The 25,463-nt window shown below is 33.3% G+C and overlaps 1 protein-coding gene across 1 annotated transcript; it reads left to right on the plus strand.

Annotated features, from left to right (window-relative positions):
- Positions 1–5,953: 5,953 nt before the first annotated feature.
- On the plus strand, positions 5,954–25,382 carry LOC128165095 (myosin-9-like). The gene is made up of 9 exons (XM_052829305.1): positions 5,954–6,037; positions 6,768–6,916; positions 9,356–9,500; positions 9,639–9,851; positions 9,957–10,154; positions 10,265–10,369; positions 10,461–10,628; positions 24,498–24,767; positions 24,903–25,382. The coding sequence occupies exons 1-9, from the start codon at positions 5,954–5,956 to the stop codon at positions 25,380–25,382; spliced, it is 1,812 nt and encodes a 603-aa protein (XP_052685265.1).
- The last annotated feature ends 81 nt before the right edge of the window (positions 25,383–25,463 follow it).

Here is a 25,463-nt window from a genome sequence, read left to right on the forward strand (position 1 = left end):
GATCGAGCTGTGGTCTTGCATACTGGATGTGAGCAGGACATGAGGGCCAAGCTGCGAGAGATGGAAGATAGCGAGTGTCTACCGGTCTCTCCTTCCTCATCAACTTCTTTGCCACCTTCGAATACGCCCCATTGTAATGCGAAAAATCAAATTAACGTGTATCTCTCTGAACTGAATTATAACAAATAAAGAGTAAGGAGCCTTAGAGATACCCAGAATTGCATAATATTATGTAATCGAAAGATATTGTGGGTATCCCATGTCATGGTGTCGTGATGGTGTACCAGCTACCTGCCGTGACGGAGGTTATCGTTGGCTCGCGACCGAGCCTCTCTCTCTCTCTCTCTCTCTCTCTTAACAGAATAACTAGATAAATTTTTTTGAGAAGGAAATGTTGTTAAACCGTTCTTATACATTTCAAAGAAATTAAGAACATGTTTTGAAAGTTTTGCTGTTGATATTTCATGCCGATAAAAAACATTTCAGTAAATGTATTGATATCATTTTATGTGTGCATGTACATTTATTCTTATTGACAGTTACTACAAATATGTAAACCTGTTTCCTGTTATCGTAACCTTACCCCCCCCCCCCCCCACCGCTTTATGACTGTCGGAGTTAACTTTATTTGACTTTAGTCCCAATTGTTTTACACAAAGGTGTGAAACCGGTGGTCGCACTGACAGGAATATCACTCCACGCTTGAACGCACAGAATACACAGGAATGAGGCAGGTAGATAATCTGTGAAACGATTGACCAAGAAGAATTCTACATGCATATCAAACAATTTTACTGATAGTAATATCAAATAATTGATTCATTTTACTGCGTTCTTTAACCGCTAAACGTGTTGAAGATTTTCCTTCCCGCAAAAAACCTCCATTATAAACTAAACGAGAGATAGAGAAAAAACACAACGAATTAAACTTTCCAAACACAGTATATCATGCATCACGAACATTGTATAAAAAACTTAACTGTTAAACATACTTCTTATTTTCTTTATTAAAAATAAAACTAATAGAACGAAACTTTATCATGGAGGAAACAAGTGGTAGAGCTAGCGGGCTGATTTGATTGACAGATGCAGCACGTGGACTCAAATTTGCAATTGCATGATGGATTCAATCACAGTGTACCATATTCTTTTATGAATACTAATTTTATGAATATTTAGTATTGGATATTAGTATATTTTACATAAGTGTACGTTAATTACGCCTAAACGCCCCCCCTCTCTCTCTCTCTCTCTCTCTCTCTCTCTCTCTCTCTCTCTCTCTCTCTCTCCTGTAAGTTGTTGTGCAATTAGACGAAGCCGTACGCGATATAGACTTTTTCTTTGGTCGTGAATAGGTGTGAAAACCCTCAAGGGCATGTCGTTTTCTACCCTAAGTTTGTTAATCACTACATGTATACACAGAAAATGATCGTGACTTAAACTTTATATGTATACACAGGAAACGCATACTGATAACACGTTATGATTCCATGTGCTTTAACGCAGCACTAACTTTATATATGAATGATAATTTTATCATTGAATGAAAAATAGATTTGTTAGTTGATTCCCGACATTTGTTCATTTCTCAATTTAAAACATACACTTGTATTGACAGTTTACGGCGCTATGCGTGTCAACTTATAAAAAGAGAAGATGATATTGCTCTGCATTGATACGAGTTCATCTAATGAAAATATTTAATTTTAAGATTGTTATAAAAACAGGATTATCAACTAATAGAAATAATAACTGAAATAAGCCCGTCAAATCCAAAGTTATGTGTTCTTATTTACACATCACAAAATTTAACAGCGTATTAATCATGTTATGTTGTAATTCGAATGTAGTTTCCGATTTCATGATATTCTATTTCATAAATATAATTTATTAATTTTATAATAATATGGACCACAATTTATTTACAATGCAGCTGTTATGCTTAAATCTGAAGTCGCATATTTGATGTGGATTTACGCGACCCGCATTGCCTGTAATGTACAGTACAGGTAAAGTAACAACAACAAGCAGCAGCAGGAATAACGGTATATCACACCGTCGCGGTGTCATCATGGTCGCAATCCATACCGCGATCAAAAACCGCGATGGTGTATCGCGGGAACGATAAAAATACCGTGACGGTAACGCGGGCCAATACGGGATCCGCGTTGCCTGTACTGTATATACCGACGATACTAAATTGTATAAATTGTGACCCCGAACAAAACTGGGCCTCAGGTGGTGTTCAAATTTAACACAGAAACGCGTAGGAAAAATGTTTGAAAATCTTCTCAAGAACCACTGCACCAAATTAAAAATGTTAATATTTACACAAGTGCTTGTACAGTATATATAGTGAGGTTCTATGAACAGTCCTGTCCTTGGACATATGAATTTCTCTCTCTCTCTCTCTCTCTCTTTTCTCTCTCTCTCTCTCTTTTCTCTCTCTCTCTCTCTCTCTCTCTCTCTCTCTCTCTCTCTCTCTCTCTCTCTCTCTCTCTCTCTCTCTCTATTTATGCTATTTGAATGTGTCATCGCACGGATACAGCTGAGATACGTTTTCATGGGCTTACCATTGTTAAGATGGGTTCCAAACTGTTTAAGGTAGATTTTCTTCATTCCCCACTTTTATAGTGTCTTAAAAATTCTATTATTTATTTATTTTGGTTTGTAGCTGAAAACTACGAATAGATTGCGGAAATCTTGCTGTTTCTATAACAATCGGCAATAATGGGTACTGGGCAATAAGGGCTATTTTCACGTTATATCAATTAAATAAATGTATGTATTACATTGTTAAACTGAATTTAACAGTTTGGCGTATTTAATTAATTATTGCTGGAAAATACTTACTGCTGAAATATACAAGAAAAAAATCATTATGGCTCGGAAACATGCATATGAAGTAAATATGTATATGTGTATACCAAGTGAATTGGAATATAACACAAGAAAACTCTCTCTCTCTCTATCTCACTCTCTCTCTCTCATGACATTTAATCCATAAATAGAAAGTAATTTACAGATCATGTGAATTCTCGTTTAAACCTTTATCTTGCATTCAAAAGCGAAACACCGTATCATTAGTGTGCATTGTTGTCCATAACAAAATCAAAGGTAACTTTATGCATTTTAATCGATAGTACAATTTATATAGTCAATTATCTTTTAAACTATTTTTATACTATTCTAAACTATATATTTTCAAACTATACTTATTTTCATTTGGAATTATTTGAGATATTAGTGATATTTAATCACAGGTGCTCACGAACAGAGGATCGTGTCCATACATGCACCTCCTTTCTCAATGTATGCATAAAGAAAACGAAAGTGGGCATATATAAAAAAGAACTTATTCAAAAATAAATATGACTGGACAAAACTTTCAGAATCAGAGGGGCAATCAGTTTTTGAAACGCAGTTCGCAGTTTGTCATTCGCAATTAAATTAGATTGGGTTGCTAGAACGCCGTTCGAAATTCAAAAATCAATATTCATATTTGAGGCCCGAGAGGGGAAACGAAGAGAGTTTCTACGTACCTGTTTAAATGTGGACACTCGTGTTACTTAACTTTTTTGAAAAAAGAATCGAAGTCCAAGATATCAATATATTATTATAGTTTTTAGCTCACCTGAAACGAAGGATCAAGTGAATTCTCTGATCACCCTTTGTCCGTCCGTCCGTCTTTCCGTCTGTAAACTTTTCACATTTTTGACTTCTTCTCTAAACCCACCGGGCCAAATTTAATCAAACTTGATACAAAGCATCTTTATGGAAACATGACTCTAAATCGTCAAATTAAAGGGCTAAACCCATTTTGAAAAGGAGATATTTGTAAATCAGTGAGTATATGGGGTGTGCCTTTTAAACTCTTCTTCTCAAGAACCACTTCACCAGAAATGACAATATTTAAACAAGCTTGTATATATAGCGAAGATACTAAATTGTATAAATTGTGACCCCGAACAAAACTGGGCCCCAGGTGGTGTTCAAATTTAACACAGTAACGCGTAGGAAAAATGTTTAAAAATCTTCTCAAGAACCACTGCACCAAAAATGTTAATATTTACACAAGTGCTTGTACAGTATATATAGTGAGGTTCTATGAACAGTCCTGTCCTTGGACATATGAATTTCTCTCTCTTTCTTTCTCTCTCTCTCTCTCTCTTCTCTCTCTCTCTCTCTCTCTCTCTCTCTCTCTATCTCTCTCTCTCTCTCTCTCTCTCTGCTATTTGAATGTGTCATCGCACGGATACAGCTGAGATACGTTTTCATAGGCTTACCATTGTTAAGATGGGTTCCAAACTGTTTAAGGTAGATTATCTTCATTCCCAACTTTTATAGTGTCTTAAAAATTCTATTTTTTTTTTATTTTGGTTTGAAGTTTTAAACTACGAATAGATTGCACAAATTTTGCTGTTTCTATAACAATCGGCAATAATGGGTACTGGGCAATCATGGCTATTTTCACGTTATATCAATTAAATAAATGTATACATTGTTAAACTGAATTTAACAGTTTGGCGTATTTAATTAATCATTGCTGGAAAATACTTACTGCTGAAATATACAAGAAAAAAATCATTATGGCTAGGAAACATGCATATGAAGTAAATATGTATGTGTGTATACCAAGTGAATTGGAATATAACACAAGAAAACACAATCTCTATCTCTATCTCGCTCTCTCTCTCTCTCTCTCTCTCTCTCTCTCTCTCATGACATTTAATCCATAAATAGAAAGTAATTTACAGATCATGTGAATTCTCGTTTAAACCTTTATCTTGCATTCAAAAGCGAAACACCGTATCATTAGTGTGCATTGTTGTCCATAACAAAATCAAAGGTAACGTTTTGCATTTTAATCGATAGTACAATTCATATAGTCAATTATTTTTTAAACTATTAAAGAAACAAACAATACTTATTTTCATTTGGAATTATTTGAGATATTAGTGATATTTAATCACAGGTGCTCACGAACAGAGGATCGTGTCCATACATGCACCTCATTTCTCAATGTATGCATAAAGGAAACGATAGCGGGCATATATAAAAAAGAACTTATTCAAAATAAATATGACTGGACAAAACTTTCAGAATCAGAGGGGCAATCAGTTTTTGAAACGCAGTTCGCAGTTTGTCATTCGCAATTAAATTAGATTGGGTTGCTAGAACGCCGTTCGAAATTCAAAAATCAATATTCATATTCGAGGCCCGAGAGGGGAAACGAAGAGAGTTTCTACGTACCTGTTTAAATGTGGACACTCGTGTTACTTAACTTTTTTGAAAAAAGAATCGAAGTCCAAGATATCAACATATTATTATAGTTTTTAGCTCACCTGAAACGAAGGATCAAGTGAATTCTCTGATCACCTTTTGTCCGTCCGTCCGTCTTTCCGTCTGTAAACTTTTCACATTTTTGACTTCTTCTCTAAACCCACCGGGCCAAATTTAATCAAACTTGATACAAAGCATCTTTATGGAAACATGACTCTAAATCGTCAAATTAAAGGGCTAAACTCATTTTGAAAGGAAGATAATTGTGAGACAGTGAGTGTAGGGGGTGTGCTTTTTAAACTCTTCTTCTCAAGAACCACTGCACCAGAAATGACAATATTTAAAAAAGCTTGTATATATATAAAAGGAATCTGGAAATTTAAAAGAAAAGTCTTTAAGAGTTGTTGAATTTGAAGTTTAAAAAATATGTAAAAACAATTTTAATGTCAATACCATGCATAAAATTATTAATCGTGATTTCAGATTGGAAGAAGAGGAACGATCAAGACAAAAGTTACAGCTAGAAAAAATCTCAGCAGAGTCTAAACTCAAGAAATTAAACGAAGAATTGGCAGTTCAAGATGATACTTTTCAGAAGTTGAACAAAGAAAAGCGTTGTTTGGAGAAACGTTATAGTGAAGTGCAGAGTCAACTTGTAGAGAAATAAAAAATGGCCAAACAACTTGGGAAACTAAATGATAAATCTGAGGCCATCATTGGTGATCTACAGGAGCGGTTAAGAAAAGAAACACAGGTATCATAAATAGTCACCTTCAGCTTAATTTCTGGGAGTAGAAAACCAAGTGATAGTAAGGGGATTAATAGCTGTGATATATGATTAAGAAATTTTTACAGGTTGAAGAAAAAAAAAAAGACACCATTACTTTCCACACATTTACTTTGATAATATAAAATTAAAAAATGAAAAATGCATCAGGACAATACTTCAACAGAAATTAAGGTAAATTTTATTGTTATTCAGAGACATCATTTAAAGTAAGGTATTTACACTTGAACACACGCGATTATGTTCCAAATTCCAAACTACTGAGAGAGTGGGGTATAAACTATCATTTTTCAATAGTATTTAATCAGTAACCCATATGTAATGAGTGTTTGTTACATAAAGGTATCCAAAATACGGTGAAATCGGATGCCATTTTATAGTTTGTAGAAAACGTTAAAGCTACGGGAGAATTGAAGACATCAGAATTATGTGTGAATTTGATATCCATTGTAAAAGGTGTATTTTACTTTAAAAATCATTGGCTGTTGACTGACAATTATGCATCGTGAATTTGGTATTGATTTATAAGTGACATTAATTAATTAGTTTAAAAAACTACCCCATATCCTACTAATAAGCATGAGGTATATATAGGCAACCCCATATCCGACTTATAAGCATGAGGTATTTATAGGCAAGTATATAAGAAACACAAATTGTAAGTAATCAGTTTTCATTATCTTCGTGATTTTTCAAGGCTCGACAAGAATTGGAAAAAATAAAACGGCGTTTAGAAACAGAGATAAATGACCTCAGAGAACAGTTGCTACAAAAACGACAACAAATGGAGGAACTTCAAGGTGTGCTGTCCAAACGTGAAGAGGAGGTGCAGTTCACTCTCCAGAAGTAAGAGTGCAGTTATTACTTGCATGCAAACATTGCAACTTATAATACCTACACAGGGCGAAAAACCATCTTTAAGCAAGTCCTTAAAGGTGGCTTAAAGGTGACTTAAAGGAGCTTAAAGGCTATACAACCTTTAAGCCGCCTTTAAGTCACCTTTAAGGAAGTGCTTATAGGTCCTTAATGTCCAAACTTCTTTAAGCCACCTTTAAGCCACCTTTAAGCCATCTTTAAGCATCTTTAAGTGGCATTTACGCTCTCTTTACACTGCCTTTACACTCTCTTTAAGTGGCCTTTAAGTCAATATTGATCAAGCTGAACAATAAAAACATATATTAAATGCAAAAGCTCTTTTATAGAGATGGGAGGGGGTCATCCGAGTGATAATATAATTTCCAAGGAAGGGGGGGGGGGGTGTGTGTTCCAGGCGGTTTTAATCGTCGCTCCATTAAACATAGATCGCTATCATCAGCACCGCTCCGATGGACACAGATTGCCGTTATAAAATTCTTTATAATATTTTGGGGGTTTCAAAATTATTGTAGGGATGAGCGCAGTCTCTGTATCTTAATATGTGCATAAAACTAATTAAAGTATGTTTGTTTCCTATTATAAATTAATCGGTGAAAAATCTCTCTCTCTCTCTCTCTCTCTCTCTCTCTCTCTCTCTCTCTCTGTTCCTCCGGTTATTAAACAAAATAAAGATAATGAACCAAAAATGCATGATTTAATTTGATAATCGGTTTAAGGTTTGTATTTTTTTTTTTCAATTTTCATTATTTCTAACTCTAGATCTGCTTGATACATGTTAAAGATGAAAAGACTCTCAACTGCCTTTGTTATATCGGGCAGGATATTACTGCTTTGTTTGTCTAGACATAGTTTTGTTCGTTTGTGTATATCTAATTAGAGTCTATTGTTTGTCCAACTTAAGAAAACCCCTGGAACTAACACAGAATATACAAGATATACACAACAGTTGTGTCGTGTGCCCAGGTGCATGTTTGTGTATATCTAATTAAAGTCTATTGTTTGTCCAACTTAAGAAAACCCCTGGAACTAACACAGAATATACAAGATATACACAACAGGTGTGTCGTGTGCCCAGGTGCACGTCAGGGTTTCTAAAGGCGTTGAATCTTAGTATGTACGAGTATACGATGTCTAGTGAATAAAAGTTAATTTACATTTGTAATTCATTTTCAAAGTATTATTTCCTAGCTCTGGGTTTCAAAGATGTTACGTCTACAAATTAACGATACATGTATGTAAGAGTAAAATCTTGAGGCTAATTAATTAATGTACCGGTGATCATAAATAGGGGTTGATTATTTAAATATATGTATAAGGGTAAATATGTCAAATATACCCGACCTGGCACATCATACAATTGTATATACAAGTCATTTGCAATTGCCACATGCAGTAAATACGTCACCGGTAATTGGTAATTTTGTTTGTTATAGAATTGATAGTTTAAAAATCATGTACATACAATTACATGTAAATATTTAAACATATTGGAACGGCGCCGCGATCATGAAAACCGGGAAATTGCGGGAAATTGAACAAATACCCTAATAGTATCAATGCATTTCATAAAAGAAATGATTTCATTTTCTTTCTCACATTTTTATAGCTATAAATTAGATGAACGTATATCTACTCGGTTTAAATTTATTAACTAAGAAAGCCTACTATAGTGAACCTAACGGTTTCCATTTAGGTATAATATATTTTTGTTCACTGAAGACCAAGTTCCGTATTTCATTCTAAATACACGCATGCATGTAATTTATAGATTAGATATAATTGATTGTTACAAACTGAATGGTTTGTCAAGATCTGTTCAAGTAAACACATTCAATACAGTGATTCAATATCCACTGATATATAGGATATAAAAACACTCATAAATATGTAAGTTGCCGTGGCGCAGAGGAAGTGTGTTGATGCTAGTAAACTAAGGGTCCCAGGTTCAATTCTCGACGTGGCCGGTGTTTTTTTTTTGTGTTTTTTTTTTTCATTTTTCTTTCTAGAACAAAAACCGTTTTAATACATTTTCTTTCATAAAGTTAATACATTTTGTTGGAAATTAAGCACAATATTGAAATAAAAATTTTTTAATGGCTTAAAGGTGGCTTAAAGGTAGCTTAAAGGTGGCTTAAAGGTGGCTTAAAGAAGTTTGGACATTAAGGACCTATAAGTTGTCCTTAAAGGTGGCTTAAAGATAGTCTTTAAGCTGCCTTTAAGCCATCTTTAAGCAACACATATAGCTTAAAGGTAGCTTAAAGGTGGCTTAAAGATCATCTTTAATCTACCTTTAAGCATCTTTAAGCTATCTTTAAGGAGAACTTAAAGATGGTCATTCATCCTGTGCTAAGACAAATCGGATATTAGTGGATTTGGATTAGATGATTTTAACTCCTCTTTTTTTTTAAGAGTGGAAGAGGAAGGAGCTGCTAAGAGTACATTCCAGAAACAGCTCAGAGATCTCCAGACACACTTGCAAGAGTTGCAGGAAGATTTAGATGCTGAAAAAGAAGCCAGAAACAAAGCTGAAAAACTGAAAAGGGATCTGAATGAGGTAGGTTTATACAATGAAGGAAAAATGAGCTGTTTTCTGTCCGTGTTTCCATCTGGTCAGACAGAGAACTATTATGTGATGTTCCAATGAACATTCATGTACTGCATTGAATTCAGTTTATTGCATTGGATGTTTCAGGAACTTGAGGCTTTAAAGACTGAACTAGAGGAGAACCTTGATGCCACTGCAGCTGTCCAAGACATCCGAACCAAGCGCGAGGATGAACTCAGAAAACTCAAGCAAGCATTGCAGACCAGTCAGAAACAGTATGAGACTAATGTACGTGATCTCAAACATAAATATCAACAGCAGGTAGATCAACTTAATGAAGATCTGGACAATGTCAAAAAGGTAACACTAGTTGTTGGTTCGATGACTGGGATTTTATCTCATATTGTGGTGTATGATTTGAAAAAAAGTGTATTTATCAATTTTGTTGAAAACTTTTTTTTTTAGAATAAACAAACCTTAGAGAAAACTAAACAAACCCTAGAGACAGAGAATCAAGATTTATGCAAATCTGTTCTGATGGCTAAAAAAGAGTCTGAAAGGAAACGCAAACAAGTTGAGCAGCAGCTGCAGGAGGCCACTTTCAATCTACAGGAAACAGAACGAAGTCGAGCTGAAGCAACAGACAAATGCAACAAGCTCACTGTAGGTGTTTGACTGTGAAGGGACACTGAAAACAATAATGACACTTGATACAGCATAAACACTTGTCTTCATGCTTTACATGTACATTATTTATTCATTTAATATTTTAGCTTGAATTGGAATCTGTCAGTAAACAACTTGAGCAAGCTGAAACAAAAACTATACAAAACAGCCAGAAGATCAACTACCTAGAGGCTCAGCTGTTAGATGCACAGGTGACTTGTTTGTGCACAACTTTGATTATCTACTCTTGAAATAATTATAAGCAAGTAAAAAACTTCTTTATAATAAATCGGTAATTTTCAGGAACTAGCAAATCAGGAAACGAAAGCTAAATTGCTTGCTCAGTCTAAACTCCGGCAAGCAAGTGAAAATATTTCTTCATTCGATGTGCGAATGGAGGAGGAAGAGGAAGGCAAGAGACAGCCTGAAAAACAAAAGTCAGAGCTGCAAGCCAATGTTAGTCACAAAGCGGTAATTTTTCAACAGTCAATATAAGTCTGTATTTCGACCCTTCCCACTTCCAAATTTCACCTATTTTCCCCCAATATTATTTAGCCTGTACTTTTTAGCTCACCGAAGCTGGAAGCTCAAGTGAGCTTTTCTGATCACATTTAGTCAGTTGTCCATCTGTCCGTCCGTCCATCTGTAAACTTTTCACATTTTGAACCCGTTTTCTAAAACCACATGGCCAATTTTAACCAAATATGGCACAAAACCACCTAAGGAAAGGTGAATATCAATTGCAGAAATGATAAGCCGGTTTTCATTCAAAGCCGAGGATACCTCGAGACTGCAGTTTATAAAATCTTTATCTCCGGAACTACTGAGTGAAGTAATTTTGCATAAATCATTATTATGGAAAGGAAAATATAAACTGTATTTCAGTTCCAGATTTGAGCTTATTACAAAAATAATAATAGCTTTTAAGTCTGGGTTCGTTATTCCATATCTCGAAAACGAGGTTCGTTGTTTTAAGCAAATTCATATATTACATTGACCCAACTAATATTGGATGAGTTTAAAGATTTGTGATAATACTATGCAAACATTCTAAGATAGTGTAGATTTTAAATTGTTTAAATCATATTTTGCTAAACTGAACCGAAGGTTTAAGTGAGCTTTTCTGATCACCCAATGTCCATCCGTTCGTCTGTCTGTAAACTTTTCACATTTTTTACTTCTTTAGAACCACTGAGCCAAATTTAACCAAACTTTATACAAAGCATCCTTATGGTAAGGGGAATCTAAGTTCTTAAGGTAGTCCATCCATAACTAAGGTGAATTTAACAATTTTTATTGATATATACTACCTCAAATACACATTTCAAAGCTATTATGAGGCTGACATAATCCAAACTTGGGTGTATGTATGTAGTCAATTAAATGAACTTTTAGCACTTAAAACTTTTTTTAAGAGTTGTCTGCCCTTTAGGAAAATTAAAAAACTCATTTTCTGAAAATATGTATGGTAAACTATGAATTATTTTAGCATATTCGAAAACGGAGAAAGCTTTTACAACTTTTTACCAAGAGAAATGTGAGAAAATTACTTGTACTAAAGAAATTGTTTAAAAATGCATTTTTCACATAGACTTCAATGTTAACTTTAACATATGATAAATCTATTAAAATTAATTTTCTTTATTATTTCATAAACTCCTTAAAGTCACACTAAGAATTTAGTGATGAAACTTGCAATCTACTAGATATGAAATATGATAGTTATGGATGGACAACCTTAAAATAAAGGACAAATCCCTTTTTAAAAGGGAGATAATTGCAAAACAGAACAAATAAGGTGCATGTCTTTAAAAAATCTTCTATTAATGAAGATTCTCAATTGTTAAGATTGTGACCCCCGGATCAACACTAGGGTCCGAAGAGGGGTTCAAATTTTAACATAGAAATATATTGAAAAAATGTTTAAAACTATTTTTCCTAAGAACAACAATGCTCCATTAGTGATATTTCTATGCAAGCAACTTCAAATAATGTAGATTCTAAACTGTAAAAATCGTGACCCCAGGACCAATACTGAGGCCCAAAGAGGGGTTCAATTAACATAAAAATATTAAGGGAAAATGTTTAAAGATTGTCTTCTCGAGAACTACAATGCTACAATTCGTGAGATAACTATGCAAGCATCTTCAAATAATGTAGAATCTAAATTGTTAAATTTGTGACGCTTAGACCAATACTTGGGCCCCAAGAAGGGTTCAAAGTTTAACATAGAAATGTCTACGGAAAACATTAAAAAATCTTTTTTTCATTAACTATAATGCTACACTATGTGAGATTGCTAATCAAGCATCCTTAAATAATGTAGATTCTGAATTGTTAAATTCGTTACCCCAGGGCCAATACTTAGGCCAGGAGAGAGGTTCAATTTTAACATAAAAATATATAGGGAAAATGTTTTAAAATCTTCTTACGGTCCCATGAACTACAAAGATACAATTCGTGAGATTACTATATGCAAGCATCCTCAAATTATGTAGATTCCAAATATTTAACACTGTGGCCCCCGGACCAATACTGAGGCCCCAAAGGGGGGGGGGTCAAAGTTTATCATAGGAATATATAGAAAGATATTTCAGAATTTTCTTCTCAAGAACTACAATGCTCCACTTTTTGAAATTACAATGCAATCATATTAAGATGATGTAGAAAGAAAATTGTTAAAATTATGACCTTGGAATAATTCTTGGGCCCCAAGGTAGTTTAAAATTTTACATAGAAATATATTGGAAAAAAGTTTTAAAAACTTATATAAAATAATGCAAAGAACTGTTGTTCAGGTGAGCGATGTGGCCCGTGGGCCTCTTTTTTGTGTGTTTTTTGGAGTTGATTTTAATCAACTCTCTTATGCAGTTACTCAGGCAAACCGAAAGTGAAACAGTGCTTGGACCTAAGCACAAATCAACACCGCTGACAACATTTAAAAATAAAAAAATAATCAATAAATTCGATGTAATGAGTTCTTAAGCATTGCTTTTTAAGGAAACTGATTTATAGATACCTTGTAAATAGTCAGATTTTAAATGGTACGAACAATTTAGATATTTTTTTGCACTCGTACATTGTAGGTATTCCTACGCCAGAGTTCAATATAGTCTCGTTCAACCAGACGCTCGGCTGTCTCCGTAAATCTCCGACATGCAGAGTCTCTCTTGCTTGTCGGAGATTAACGGATACAGCTGAGAGTCTGGTTTAACGAGACTAGAGTTCAGTTTTGCTTGGATCCATACAATTTCTCATAACTATTTCGATTACTGATACGTAGTTTGATGGAATTAATTCTTTGAATATTACACAACATGATTGATATTGGATTTTCACGAAATTCCTGTAGGAGAATTCATATTAAAAAAATGTGCATAATTCAAATACTTATAGGAATTTACATGCCATGCATGCAAAAATAACATATCGTTGATTTCAAAATAAATAATAATCGATAAAATCAACTCCCGTCAGTACTTCAGTACTTTGATTTTTAAATTGATGATGAGCAGAAACAAAAGGCGGGGCGGGTATAAGAAAGGAAGGTTGGTTGTTTCACTCTAAACTCTAAATGATTTTGTTTTCTTAAATTACTCTCAGCTTAACAGCCTATCAGTATGCATTGTACAATACATATTCCATACAAATAAGGAAATAGAACTGGATAATAGGCAATGTTAAATTTTCGTTGCAAATCATTTAATAATTTTTTAACTATTGTCTAGTATACTTTCCAAGATTATTTATAATTTTTCAAATTTTCTGAGCTTTAAGCTCACATGGTTGAACCTTTTGAACCACACAGGTTTGAAAATTGAGGACCTAGCTTCTCCAAATATGAGTTTTATTTTATATTTTAACAAAAAAATATCATACAAAGGACACACTTATATAAAATGAAATCTTCCATACAATTTTAAATATTACAATATATACATTTTGTACATTTCTCAGATTTCTGATTTCTGCTATTGAATCGATAAGTTTCAACAGCAAGGTTTTGTGAAGACAATTTGATTCTAAAAATACATTTCAAAAGCATTCGTGAAATAAGTACAAATATTTACTAGAATTTTCAATCCACTCAAATATTTATTGTATTGCTTGGTCAAATATTATTTGTGTAATATTGGTGTTCTTGCTGGTACTATCAAGAACATAACACAGGTTTGATTGAATATTGTCAATTTATTTGACTATAAAGAAAAACAGACTAAAGGGAAGGTCTTTGCAATAGTGAGATCATCCGACATTGGATTTAAGATCAAATAAAGTACGAAATGTAACTTCCCCTGCACACAACTAAAATAAATAATTTATATACAACATACGCATACAACCATATATTGATAAAAAATACAGCCGTCAGAAGCAAACATACTGTTTGCAGAAGGGTCCCCACAAGGTGGACTAGCCCGATAATGACAGACAACAAAAACACAAGTACAGACAGAAATGGAAGAAAAACAAATATAAGCACTAAAATTAAAACTCATAGAATGTATAGATACAAGACTTTACCCGTACTACTTGCACTACAAGTGTGTGTTGAAAAACACAATATGATGTTGAGACTTTAAGCTAATTAACATATTTTTGGGTGATTAACAGTAACACAGCTTACCAAAAACTCATAAAACAATAAAACTAGCACCTGTCATCTATAAATTAACATACATTTTCCAACTATCATGCAAAGTCCACACCATGGTGAAGAACCAGTAGACAAAAATGGAATAATAATAGTTACCAATAAACTTCAGTTGACCTCTGACCTGTGTGATACCTGATTGTACGTTAGAATGGGACTATAATACGAAAAAAAAACAGTCTGTGGATATTGATTTAAACCCCCAAATGACATCATACAGATAGATACTATGAGAGCACAGCAGTTGACATTTGACTTATGTCTCAAATGTTAGATGGGGAATGTGGGAAGGGGGGGGGGTGCAAAAATCTTAACTGGATTTTGCACCAGGGATATATATATATTAATATAATACTGGAAAAAAAGGACTAGATAACACAATAGTTGCTTTAAGAGTTCTATTTACTTTTGTATTATTTCTTACTTGAATTAAGTAAACTATATGGAAAACAACACTGATAAAAAAAAAGCAGTTGACGTCTAACCTGTGACTAGCTAACCGCAGTAGTCATTGCACTTTGAGAGGGTGGAATTAAAATGTAAAGCGTGACAACCGAATGTATCTGCGAATTGCATCCGATTTCCATCCGCTCATCTTTTGAATGCAGTTTTCAGAATAACCTAATTGTATCGCATGAGTGACTGCCCCTATTTTAAACTGTGGCCCTTGTAAGGGCAGGGTTCAAACCAATGAAACGAGAATTATGTTCTGAAGATGTTTTGCTATAAATGCATAGGTAACTGGCTTACCTCCAATGAATTGAAACAAGGGACCAGACTTATGACCAAAGGTTTGAACATATTTGCAGAGTGTTTTAACGGGGCACATATCTTCACTACCTGAAGCCATTAGATGGATTCGAAAAAGGTCATGAGTTTTATTTGTTTTTAAATTTCTTAACACAATTACCACAGCTATTGGTGCTGCATGCGACATTTTAAAGGTGATATAATTTCTTTGTATTACTTTATGCTGATCAGTTTTTGTTTTTACAACAATCTCTCCCAAGCGTAGGAAGGCATTGAAGGCCAACAGAAAAATTGACTTGAATAGTAATTTTGTATACAATTTTTGTATTGAAGTATCTATACTTCTCATTATGTTTCCTAAAATGGGGCCAGTAACAGGTAACACCCTTGTAGAATTTTCTTGACTAAGAAAGCTTCACCTGGATCCTGCAGATTGAGGATTCTGTGTACATTACTTATGGCTGAAACAAAGAGAGTAGCCAAGTGAAAAAAGTTTTGCAATGAAATTGCATAATACTGTAGGTGATAGAGGAATGGATGTTATACATGGAAAGCACTGTATAAAGAGACCCCGTGTTCTTTTGTAAGCAGTCTCTGTATTATCTGATAAAGCTGCGGCTAAAAGATTCTGTGCCTGAGTAGTCAGAGTTCTAACATTAAAAGAGGACAGCAAATGAAATCCAAGTGTCAATATCAGCTTGGTTTCATCTGAAAGATCTATCACGTCCTGTTGAAGCCCAATCAAAGATTGCAGCTCACGAAAATTTGTTTTGTCTTTACATTGCATGTCTAAAAGGTATTTTCTAATCTTATCAACTTTTTCAACAGGAAGACGTGCTTCCATTTTGCATAAGTCAATTTCAATGCCATATATATAATGATTGATGTAGTAGGGGTTTGAGTTTTTGACATTTTGATATGGACCCCAATGGTTTTGCAAAGGTCAAGAAAATTTGTAAGATCATTTTTGCAGCTTTGTGAATCAGCTAGACCGATGAAGAATAAATCATCCAAATTGTGTGACATTGCACCAGCCTTGTGTTTTGACTGCATCACACATTGTAAAGCCACATTCACTATTTCAAAAATTTGACAAGAACTACTAACCCCCATGGGTAAACATCTGTCAAAATGATAAACATTTACAGTTTCCCAAGAAAAACTTAGCAAATGATTATCTGCAGGGTTCACAGGGATAATTCTAAACATATTTCTATGTCTGTTTTTGCCATCAAGAAGTTTTCTCCATAATTTCGCACTACCTGTATAATGCAATCGTACCAAAGAGTTTTCTTTTGTGACAGAATTGTCTTTTGGATATGAGAGGTCATAAATGATTCGAAATTATTTACAAAATTTACAAGGTTCGGATTTAGGAGCAACACCTAAAGGGGAAGATACAAATGGGGTAGATGGTGGGGTTGAAAATGGTCCTACAATTCTTCCAAGGCTAAAACTTTTTGTATATGGTTTTTAATTACCTCCTTATGTTTTAAGGCATAATTGTGTTTTTTGACAAGGGTGCAGTGGGAGTCTCAACACAGCCTATAGAGAAACCATACCTAAAATCATTTACCAAATAAGTGCTTAGCCCCTATGTCATAGCCTAATTACCTTGCTAAATGTCATGTATAAACTTATCTCAGGGTGCATTAGTTATAGAATAGTATCTACCCTTGATTATCTTATTTCAGAAACACAGTCAGGTTTTATGAAAGGCAGATACATAGGTGAAAACACAAGGTTTATATATGACCTAATGGCATATACAGATTCATTAAAAATTCCTGGTTTACTTGTTCTCATAGATTTCGAAAAGGTAATTGATTCTATTGCATGGGAGTTTATTTACAAAGTGATGCATTTTGGGGGGTTTGGAAAAAATATAATTAGCTGAGTTAAGATTTTAAATACAAACTTTAAAGCAGCTATTTTGCAATGTGAATATCTGTCTGATCAATTTGACATACAGAGAGGTTGCAGACAAGGAGATCCAATCGCTCCATATTTATTTTACTGTGTGCAGAGATCCTAGCCATACTTATCAAACAGAATAAAAACATTAAGGGTATTATAGTCAATGGTAAAGAACACAAGATAACTCAATATGCAGATGACACAACACTGACACTTGATGGTTCACCAGAGTCTTCTTTTAATTCTCTGGATAAATTAGATTTTTTCTCAAAACTTTCTGGATTAAAAATAAATAATCCAAGGTGGTTTGGATAGGCTCAAGAAAGTTCTCAGATCAGGGTTTTCACCATACTGGATGGAAACTCGATTGGGGTAGTACAACTTTCAATCTGTTGGGGATAAATTTCTGTTTAGAATTAAAGAAAATTACTAAGTTAAATTACAACATTCAACTGCCAAAATTCTTTCACTGATTCAACAATGGAATAGAAGGATTCTAACTTCTGTTGGTAGAGTTACCGTGGCCAAGACTTCAATTTTGCCGAAATTGAATCATCTATTTATTTCACTTTCCATACCCAATTAAGCATTGTTATCCTTATTGAATACAGCAATATTTAATTTTATATGGAAATCTAATGGTTATAAAGTAAAAAGACAGATAGTTCCTCAAGATTACACAAAAGGTGGTTAAAAAATGCTATATGTCCATAATTTTGTGTTTTCTCTAAAATGTTTATGGATTAAAAGGTAAACTCTCAAACAGAAAACATGGATGGATATTTTTTTGGCAATTAATGGGAAATAGGTTGTAATGAAAATGTTAGAGTTTGGGGATTATTTTATCAGAAAGATGATTAAACAAAATAATTTTTTTGGCAAGATGTTTTTCAATCATGGCTCCAGGTAGTGAACATGTTTAACAAACAGCCTGGTTATATTCAGAAAAATATGATCAATGTTCCAATATGGCACCACTCCTGTATTACAGTTGCCAATAAATCTTTCTTTATTAATGTATTGTACCAACGTGATGAAAAGTTAGTTTGAGATTTCTTATCTACAAATGGAGCTTTTTTGACATACGATATTTTTTCTTTACATACGTTTAACTTGCCTGATTAAATGTCATGCAACACAACAGTATAATTAGTGCTTTTTTAAAGTTTTTAAAATCAGTTTATGTTGAAAGAGTAAATATTGAAAAAAATTGTACTCCTTTTTAACAATGTATTTTGAAGTGATTTTATTGAATGAAATATGTACCAAGGCAATTTATAAAACTTTGAGCTATACTGAAGTGGTCCCAACTGCAATATCAAGATGGAATAATGAATTACCACATGGACTTAAAATTGTGCATACAAGACTGTTTCAAAATATATGTTTAATGACAACTAATGATACATCTGTTCAATAGCTACAGTACAGAGTTCCCGACAGAATTCTTCCTGTGAACTATTATTTAAAAAAAAAAAATCAAGATCATTGCAAATGATTGCTGTACTTTTTGTAAAGAAGTAATAGAATCAATAGAACATGTACTTTTTAGTTGTACTAATGTTTTACCCTTGTGGAATAATCTTAGTATGTCTATATATAGAAAAACAAAAGGGAGAGTTGGATTCAATGTTACCAATATACTATTTAGAGAAAATTCTCTAAACGTAGACAATAGACCTGTGTACTTTATAACTTTACATATAAAACAATTCATATTCATATGTCTGAAGCAGAGTAAGATTCCAAACTATGTTGATTTATTACATCATTTGAGTTTTGAATACAATATAGAGAAATATGCATCAGTTCAAAATTTTCAACTGAAGAAATTTGAAAAATGCTGGTCACTGTGGGAAGATTTATTTTGTTTATAATTGTATAATTATACCATAGAAATAGAATTTGCTATGAATATTATTGTTTCATATTTTTTTCTACCCATTTTAATATACAACCTCAGGTTCATTTCCTTTTGATTTTCGAATGAGTGTGTGAATGAAAGTAGTATGGAAAGAGAGTGATTAAAATATTTTTAAAAATTTACATCAGTTTAATAGAAATTGTGTATGTTTGAATTTGAAAAATGTAAATAAATTTTTTTTAAATGGTCAGAACTATCATTTGTGGTCATGAAATCTCTCAGACGACGATTGTATGAATGTCCAATTATGCACACATCAGTTGCCATCGTCAATGGTTTGGACGGACCGTATGGGACGCCGTTTTAATATTTTTTAGGCATTTCATAATATCAGAAAATGTTTTTTTTTATATCAAGAATTCGAATTTCTGATATAAAAAATTCGAATTCTTGATATCAGAAAATTCAATACATTTTTATATCGATTTTGTGAAATCAAAAACCCCTTTTCTGATATCAGAAAATGATTCGATTTTTTGATATAAAAGATTCAAACTTATTTTTTGATATCAAGATTTATATTTTCTAATGTCAGAAATTCAAATAAAATGGCGAATAAATTTCACGTTTTTAATGAATACTCCCTTGATCCAAAATAAAATTGCTGAACTACAGCATGAGCCCAGTTTGCATTTTAATTTTGTTTTTTATTTGAATATTTATTTAGTGTAAAAATTTATTAATTGTTTTTGATAATTCTGGGCTTATCTATTGAAAGCGCTCACTGTGCACCAGTATAGTTCCTTATTATAATAAGACGCCATCATGTTTTAAGGAATTTCATTCAATATTCACAGCAAATCGCAAAGAAAGTAGTGCTATTCATTGTATATGTGTATAACCTTGCCAAAATGAAAACAGGTTTAGAATTAGGCATAGATTATTGTTCTTATCATGCATCTACAGGTTTGAAATACAGTTAGAAATTAAAAAAGTTGCATCACAGGGAGCATTTATAAAGTGGTAGCAATCTTATGTAGGTCTTATTTCCTGATATCAAAAAATCGATTTTCTGATATCAGATAATACAAATGATTTTTTGATATTAAAAAATGATTTTCTGATATCAAGAATTCGACATTTTCTGATATCAAGAATTTAATTTTTTGATATAAAAAAATCTACTTTAATTCTTGATAACATAAATCTATTTTGTGATATCTGGAAATCATTTTTTGATATCAAGAATTCGAATTTGTGTTATCAAAAAATGATTTTTGATATCACAAAATAGATTTTTTGATATCAAGAATTATTTATTGGTATCAAGAATTGTGCTTTGATATCAATAATGCAAATTATTGATATCATATATTTATTTTTTTATATCAGAAAATATTTCAAAAAAATTTAAACGGCGCCTCATAGGAACCAGCAAACTGAACTCTTGGAATTTGATTTTGGGTATCATGTTGTTTTGTAAAAAGGTTTAAAAAATTCTCTGATAGTCCTGGGGGTCAAATAATTGGTAAAAAATGACGTTTTTTCACAAAAAACCTTCCTCGAACTCTTCCTACATTTTCAACAGTAGACAAATCATCTTTTGGAATATGTTTTAGGGTATCCTATAAATGCGCAATAAGGTTTCGGAATTTTTAATTTTGTTCTTGGGGTCATTTAATGGCTGAAAAATGACGGTGTTTTTTTTTTTTTTTACAAAATAGCTAGTTTCAAAAACGTCATTTTTTTGGCAGTAGCCAAATGATCTTCTAGAATATGATTGGGGGTGTCATATTGAGGTGTGATCATGTTCCAGAATTTTTATTTTTATATTAAGGGGATCAGTGGGCAACAAAAAATGACGTTTTTTTGCAAAAAAAGTATGGTTCCCAGAACTCTTCTTACAACTTTTGGAGTAGCTACGTCATCTCTTGGGATATAATTGGGGCTGTCCTATAGATGTGCAATAAGGTTTTAAAAATTTAAATTTCATCCAGGGAGTCAAATAGTAGCAGAAAATTGACGTTTATCACTTTAAAAAAAACATATATCCAAGAGCTCCTCTTATGATTTAATGGATAGACACATCATATCTTGGGATATGAACGGGACTGTTCAAGAGATGTGCAGTAAGGTTTTAAAAATTTAAATTTCATCCACGGAGTCAAATAGTATTTATCACTTCAAAAAAACATAGATCCTAGAACTCCTTTTATGATTTAATGGATAAACACATCATATCTTGGGATATGATAGGAACTGTTCCATAGATGTGCATTACAGTTTTGAAAAATTAAATTTAACCTTGAGGCTCATTACCTACATACCTTTTGATGCCCTTTAAGGATCAAGAATATATATGGTTTAAGGGTGGGGATCTCAATTCTTTTGAAGATATTAAGGGACTTGCTGTTTGAAGGGGTCAGGACCACCCACAGGGTCCATGACCTACATAACATTTGATACTCCTTGACATCAGAAACATGAATATATATATGGTTAAGGGGTCATGATTATAACAGTTTCTGAGATATATAGTAATTTCAAATTCCTGGAGGGTGGGGTTGACCCCAGGGGTCAGATCTAATAAACCCTATATATTGCCAGTAACTGTCAATATATGATTATGAAAACCCTATATTATTATCTTTGTCCGTTTTCAAGTTACCATTTACAATAGAGTATACGATTCTTCCTACAAGTTTCAATGTTAGACCCCACACCCTTTGACACCCCCCCCCTCCAAAAAGTGGTTGTCTAACCCAAAATGAGAAAAATCAAACCAGAGTGCACAACTAGATATGCAGGCCTATCATATCCTAGAGTTTTGTACTATTCTGTTCAGCCATCTCTGAGAAACAAGTTCAGAGCGGGAAAGAAGAAAAAGAAGAAGACGAAGAATAATAATACATGTATTAAGAACTGTACAAAAACAATAAGTCTCCAAATTTCATTCGGGAGACTTAATAATAAAGATTAAATAGAGATAGGATCATCAAACATCAATAATTTAAAGATAATTGACAATTTCTGATTCTAATAGGGTCAGGATGACCCCTTTGGGTCATGACTTACATGCCATAATGATCTGATGCGCCATGACCTAAGGAGGAATAATATCTTTGGATAAAGTTGGGGATCTCAATGGTTTTTATGATATTTGATAATTTCAGGAAGAGCACTTGGGATCATGACCTACATACCATCTGAAATGCCTTGAAACAATAATATAATATGTACATGATATATGATTCAATTTAAGAACCCAGATATAGATCAATCATCTATGTTTCGTAATACTTCCTATGTATATATACATGCATTACGGTAGTTGTGTTTTGTTCTATACTATTCATGTTCATGACTTAGTATGGCTATAAGTCTTATTTTAAATTACATTAAAAAATTGTCAAATATATGACTTGGAACCCCCACCCCCAAACAAACTCAATTATAAACTGTTATATATAAATGATTCAAATTATAAATGTTTATACTCATCATTCACCCCCCCCCCCCCCCCATCTAACCTGGTTCTAAAGATTCAGTCTTCTTAATACATTCTTACATGTGTACAGTAGCAAATTTCAAACCATTGGTTGATTGCTTTTTCTCTCCTGATGCACATTAAAATTTTGGAAATTGCTCAATTCAATTTTCTGTGGGGTCAGAACAGTCCTATAAGGTCATGACCTACATTGTATTTGATGCATTATAATACATTAAGAAAGAAATACTCCTTCCTTTCTATTATAACTCATATAAAAATAATAAGTGTCTACACTTACTTACATGTAATACACAAATTTAATAAGAAGTTGTTTATACAGGGTCAATATGGGGTCAACTCAATAGTGCAAGTCTGACAAATGAAAAAAATAACTTTTGCAACTAAAATGACAGAAACTTTACAAATGCAATAGGATAGGTAACGATGATAAGCTTATTTTAATATTAAAAGATGATGATACAGTATGATGTCAAAGGGAGATCACATTTAGAAAGTGAAAGTAGAACTTATGTATGCCGGTATCTCATTATATTGTGCTACTGCTACTACATGTATTATGCTTACCTATATTGGTCAACATCATAATGATAATCCAATTAAAACACAATAATGAATTCCTTTTGCTGATCTTAACTAATCCTTTTCTGCATATGGAAAACACAGACATGTATGTAATGACATGTATGTATACAATCGAAGAGCTGGGTAAAACTAGTACCCGCTAAGGGGACCTGCAGACCTGTGTTGTGTACGTAACTTCAGACAAGATCAGTTATTTGTAACATGCATGTATTTTTATGACCTATTCTTCAAATCCACTTGCACTATTTTATTAGGTAAATAACAGCTTTAAGGTGGTGCAGGACACCTGCAATATTGTGATGTATACTTCCTATTGAGATAAACAATAAAGTATATTAAATATTAATTAAATATTTACCCTCGAAATAATGTTACCTAACATTGAAGAGCAATGGCTTAGAGCGTTTACATGTCTGTAAGAGCATTGGGGTCCAAGGTGTATTTTTGGTAATTTTACTATTGATATAAATGAATTTTCATTGGGGGGGGGGGGGGGAAGGGGGTCTGGACCCCTCACTCCCACCCTTCTCTAAATCTGTGCACACGATGATGTACATGTAGGTACACAGAAGCAAATCTGAAACCGGCAACCGCCACGGGGAGGGGGCATAATTTAATTTTCAATTTTGTTTGTAATAATTATATAGACCATTATACTTTCTATGACATGAAATGTTAAGATTATTGATTAACTGAAAATTCACTGCAAACAGTTCAACCCCAAATTGCACATAAAGTGCTGCTCATGTGTATTATCATATGGGAAGAGATCTCATCCTTCAGTTATGAAAATTATAATTTTTAAATGTATTACCGGAGCTTGCATGTGGCCTTCATTTTTAACTAAAATGGTACAAAACAGTGTTATTTAGGGGCAAACACTTGGTGCGGGTATTACTGTTTAATGACAGCAACTAGTTTTTTTCTGGGAATGATTTCTTCCAATCAATCCATCTGTTAACTGTGGTTTGTTTTAATCTTGATTCAGTTGATTCTATGAATACTTGTATCACCCATGCTATTGTCAATAATAGAATTGTATTTCATTAACGATCTTTACAGATGGCATTTTCAGAATCCAAAATACCATTCACACCCCAGCACTACTTGGCATGTGGTATTGAAAACTGTGAGAAAAACTGCCAGTTTTACTGCAATGATTGTCACCGACAATTGTGTGGAAAATGCAGAGATGAACACCAGAGGAGTCCAGATAGCAAGAATCACGAAGTAGTCCCATATCATCAACGCAAAAGACAACTGCCTGACGTGAAATGCCAAATTCATGTAAACAAAGATGTAGACATGCTTTGTGAGCCGTGTCAAGTTCCGGTATGTTCAAAATGTGCAACTCAAGACCATGGTGGACACACATTTATAGATTTAGAAACAGTATACATTGAAAAGTGTGCAATTTATGTAAATGTAATAGCAGAAATTGAAGAGTATTTTCTCCTAAATTCACAGGATTTACATAAGTCCACAAAAACCGATTCTACAGAAATAAAGAAGATCATGGAGAGCATACGCAAATCCATGAGGACTGAAGCTGAGTCTCTCAAAAGTCTGGTGGATGCCGTAACATCAGATAATATAAAACAAGTCAATGAACAAGAAAAGTCTCTCCTTCAGCTGTTAAATTCCCAGGTCAAAAAGTATATTGATTACATTTCTTATCTTAAGGAACTTCTTAAAAAGTTCCATGGCTACCTTTCGTTTGAAAATCTTCAAAGAATGATGAGTGAAGATACAAAAAATCTCAAAATAAACCCCATACCAGTTGTCACCAAACCAGTCCCTCCAGTATTCACTGCTGGTCAGTTCAGCAAGGAGGATGTCACCAATCTACTGGGTAGAGTAACTGTTCCTGACACTAAACCAGAAAACAGAAAAACAAAACTCATGGAGCAGGGATGGAGTCAATTACAATGGAAAGTGATTAATTAAAAATATAAATTACAATAACTTGCTCAAATCCTTCAATTAAATTACCATTACCATTACAAGAGTTTTCAAATGTAATTAATA

The sequence above is a fragment of the Crassostrea angulata genome, chromosome 10, assembly GCF_025612915.1.
Source record: "Crassostrea angulata isolate pt1a10 chromosome 10, ASM2561291v2, whole genome shotgun sequence".
In the NCBI taxonomy this organism is placed as follows: domain Eukaryota; kingdom Metazoa; phylum Mollusca; class Bivalvia; order Ostreida; family Ostreidae; genus Magallana; species Magallana angulata.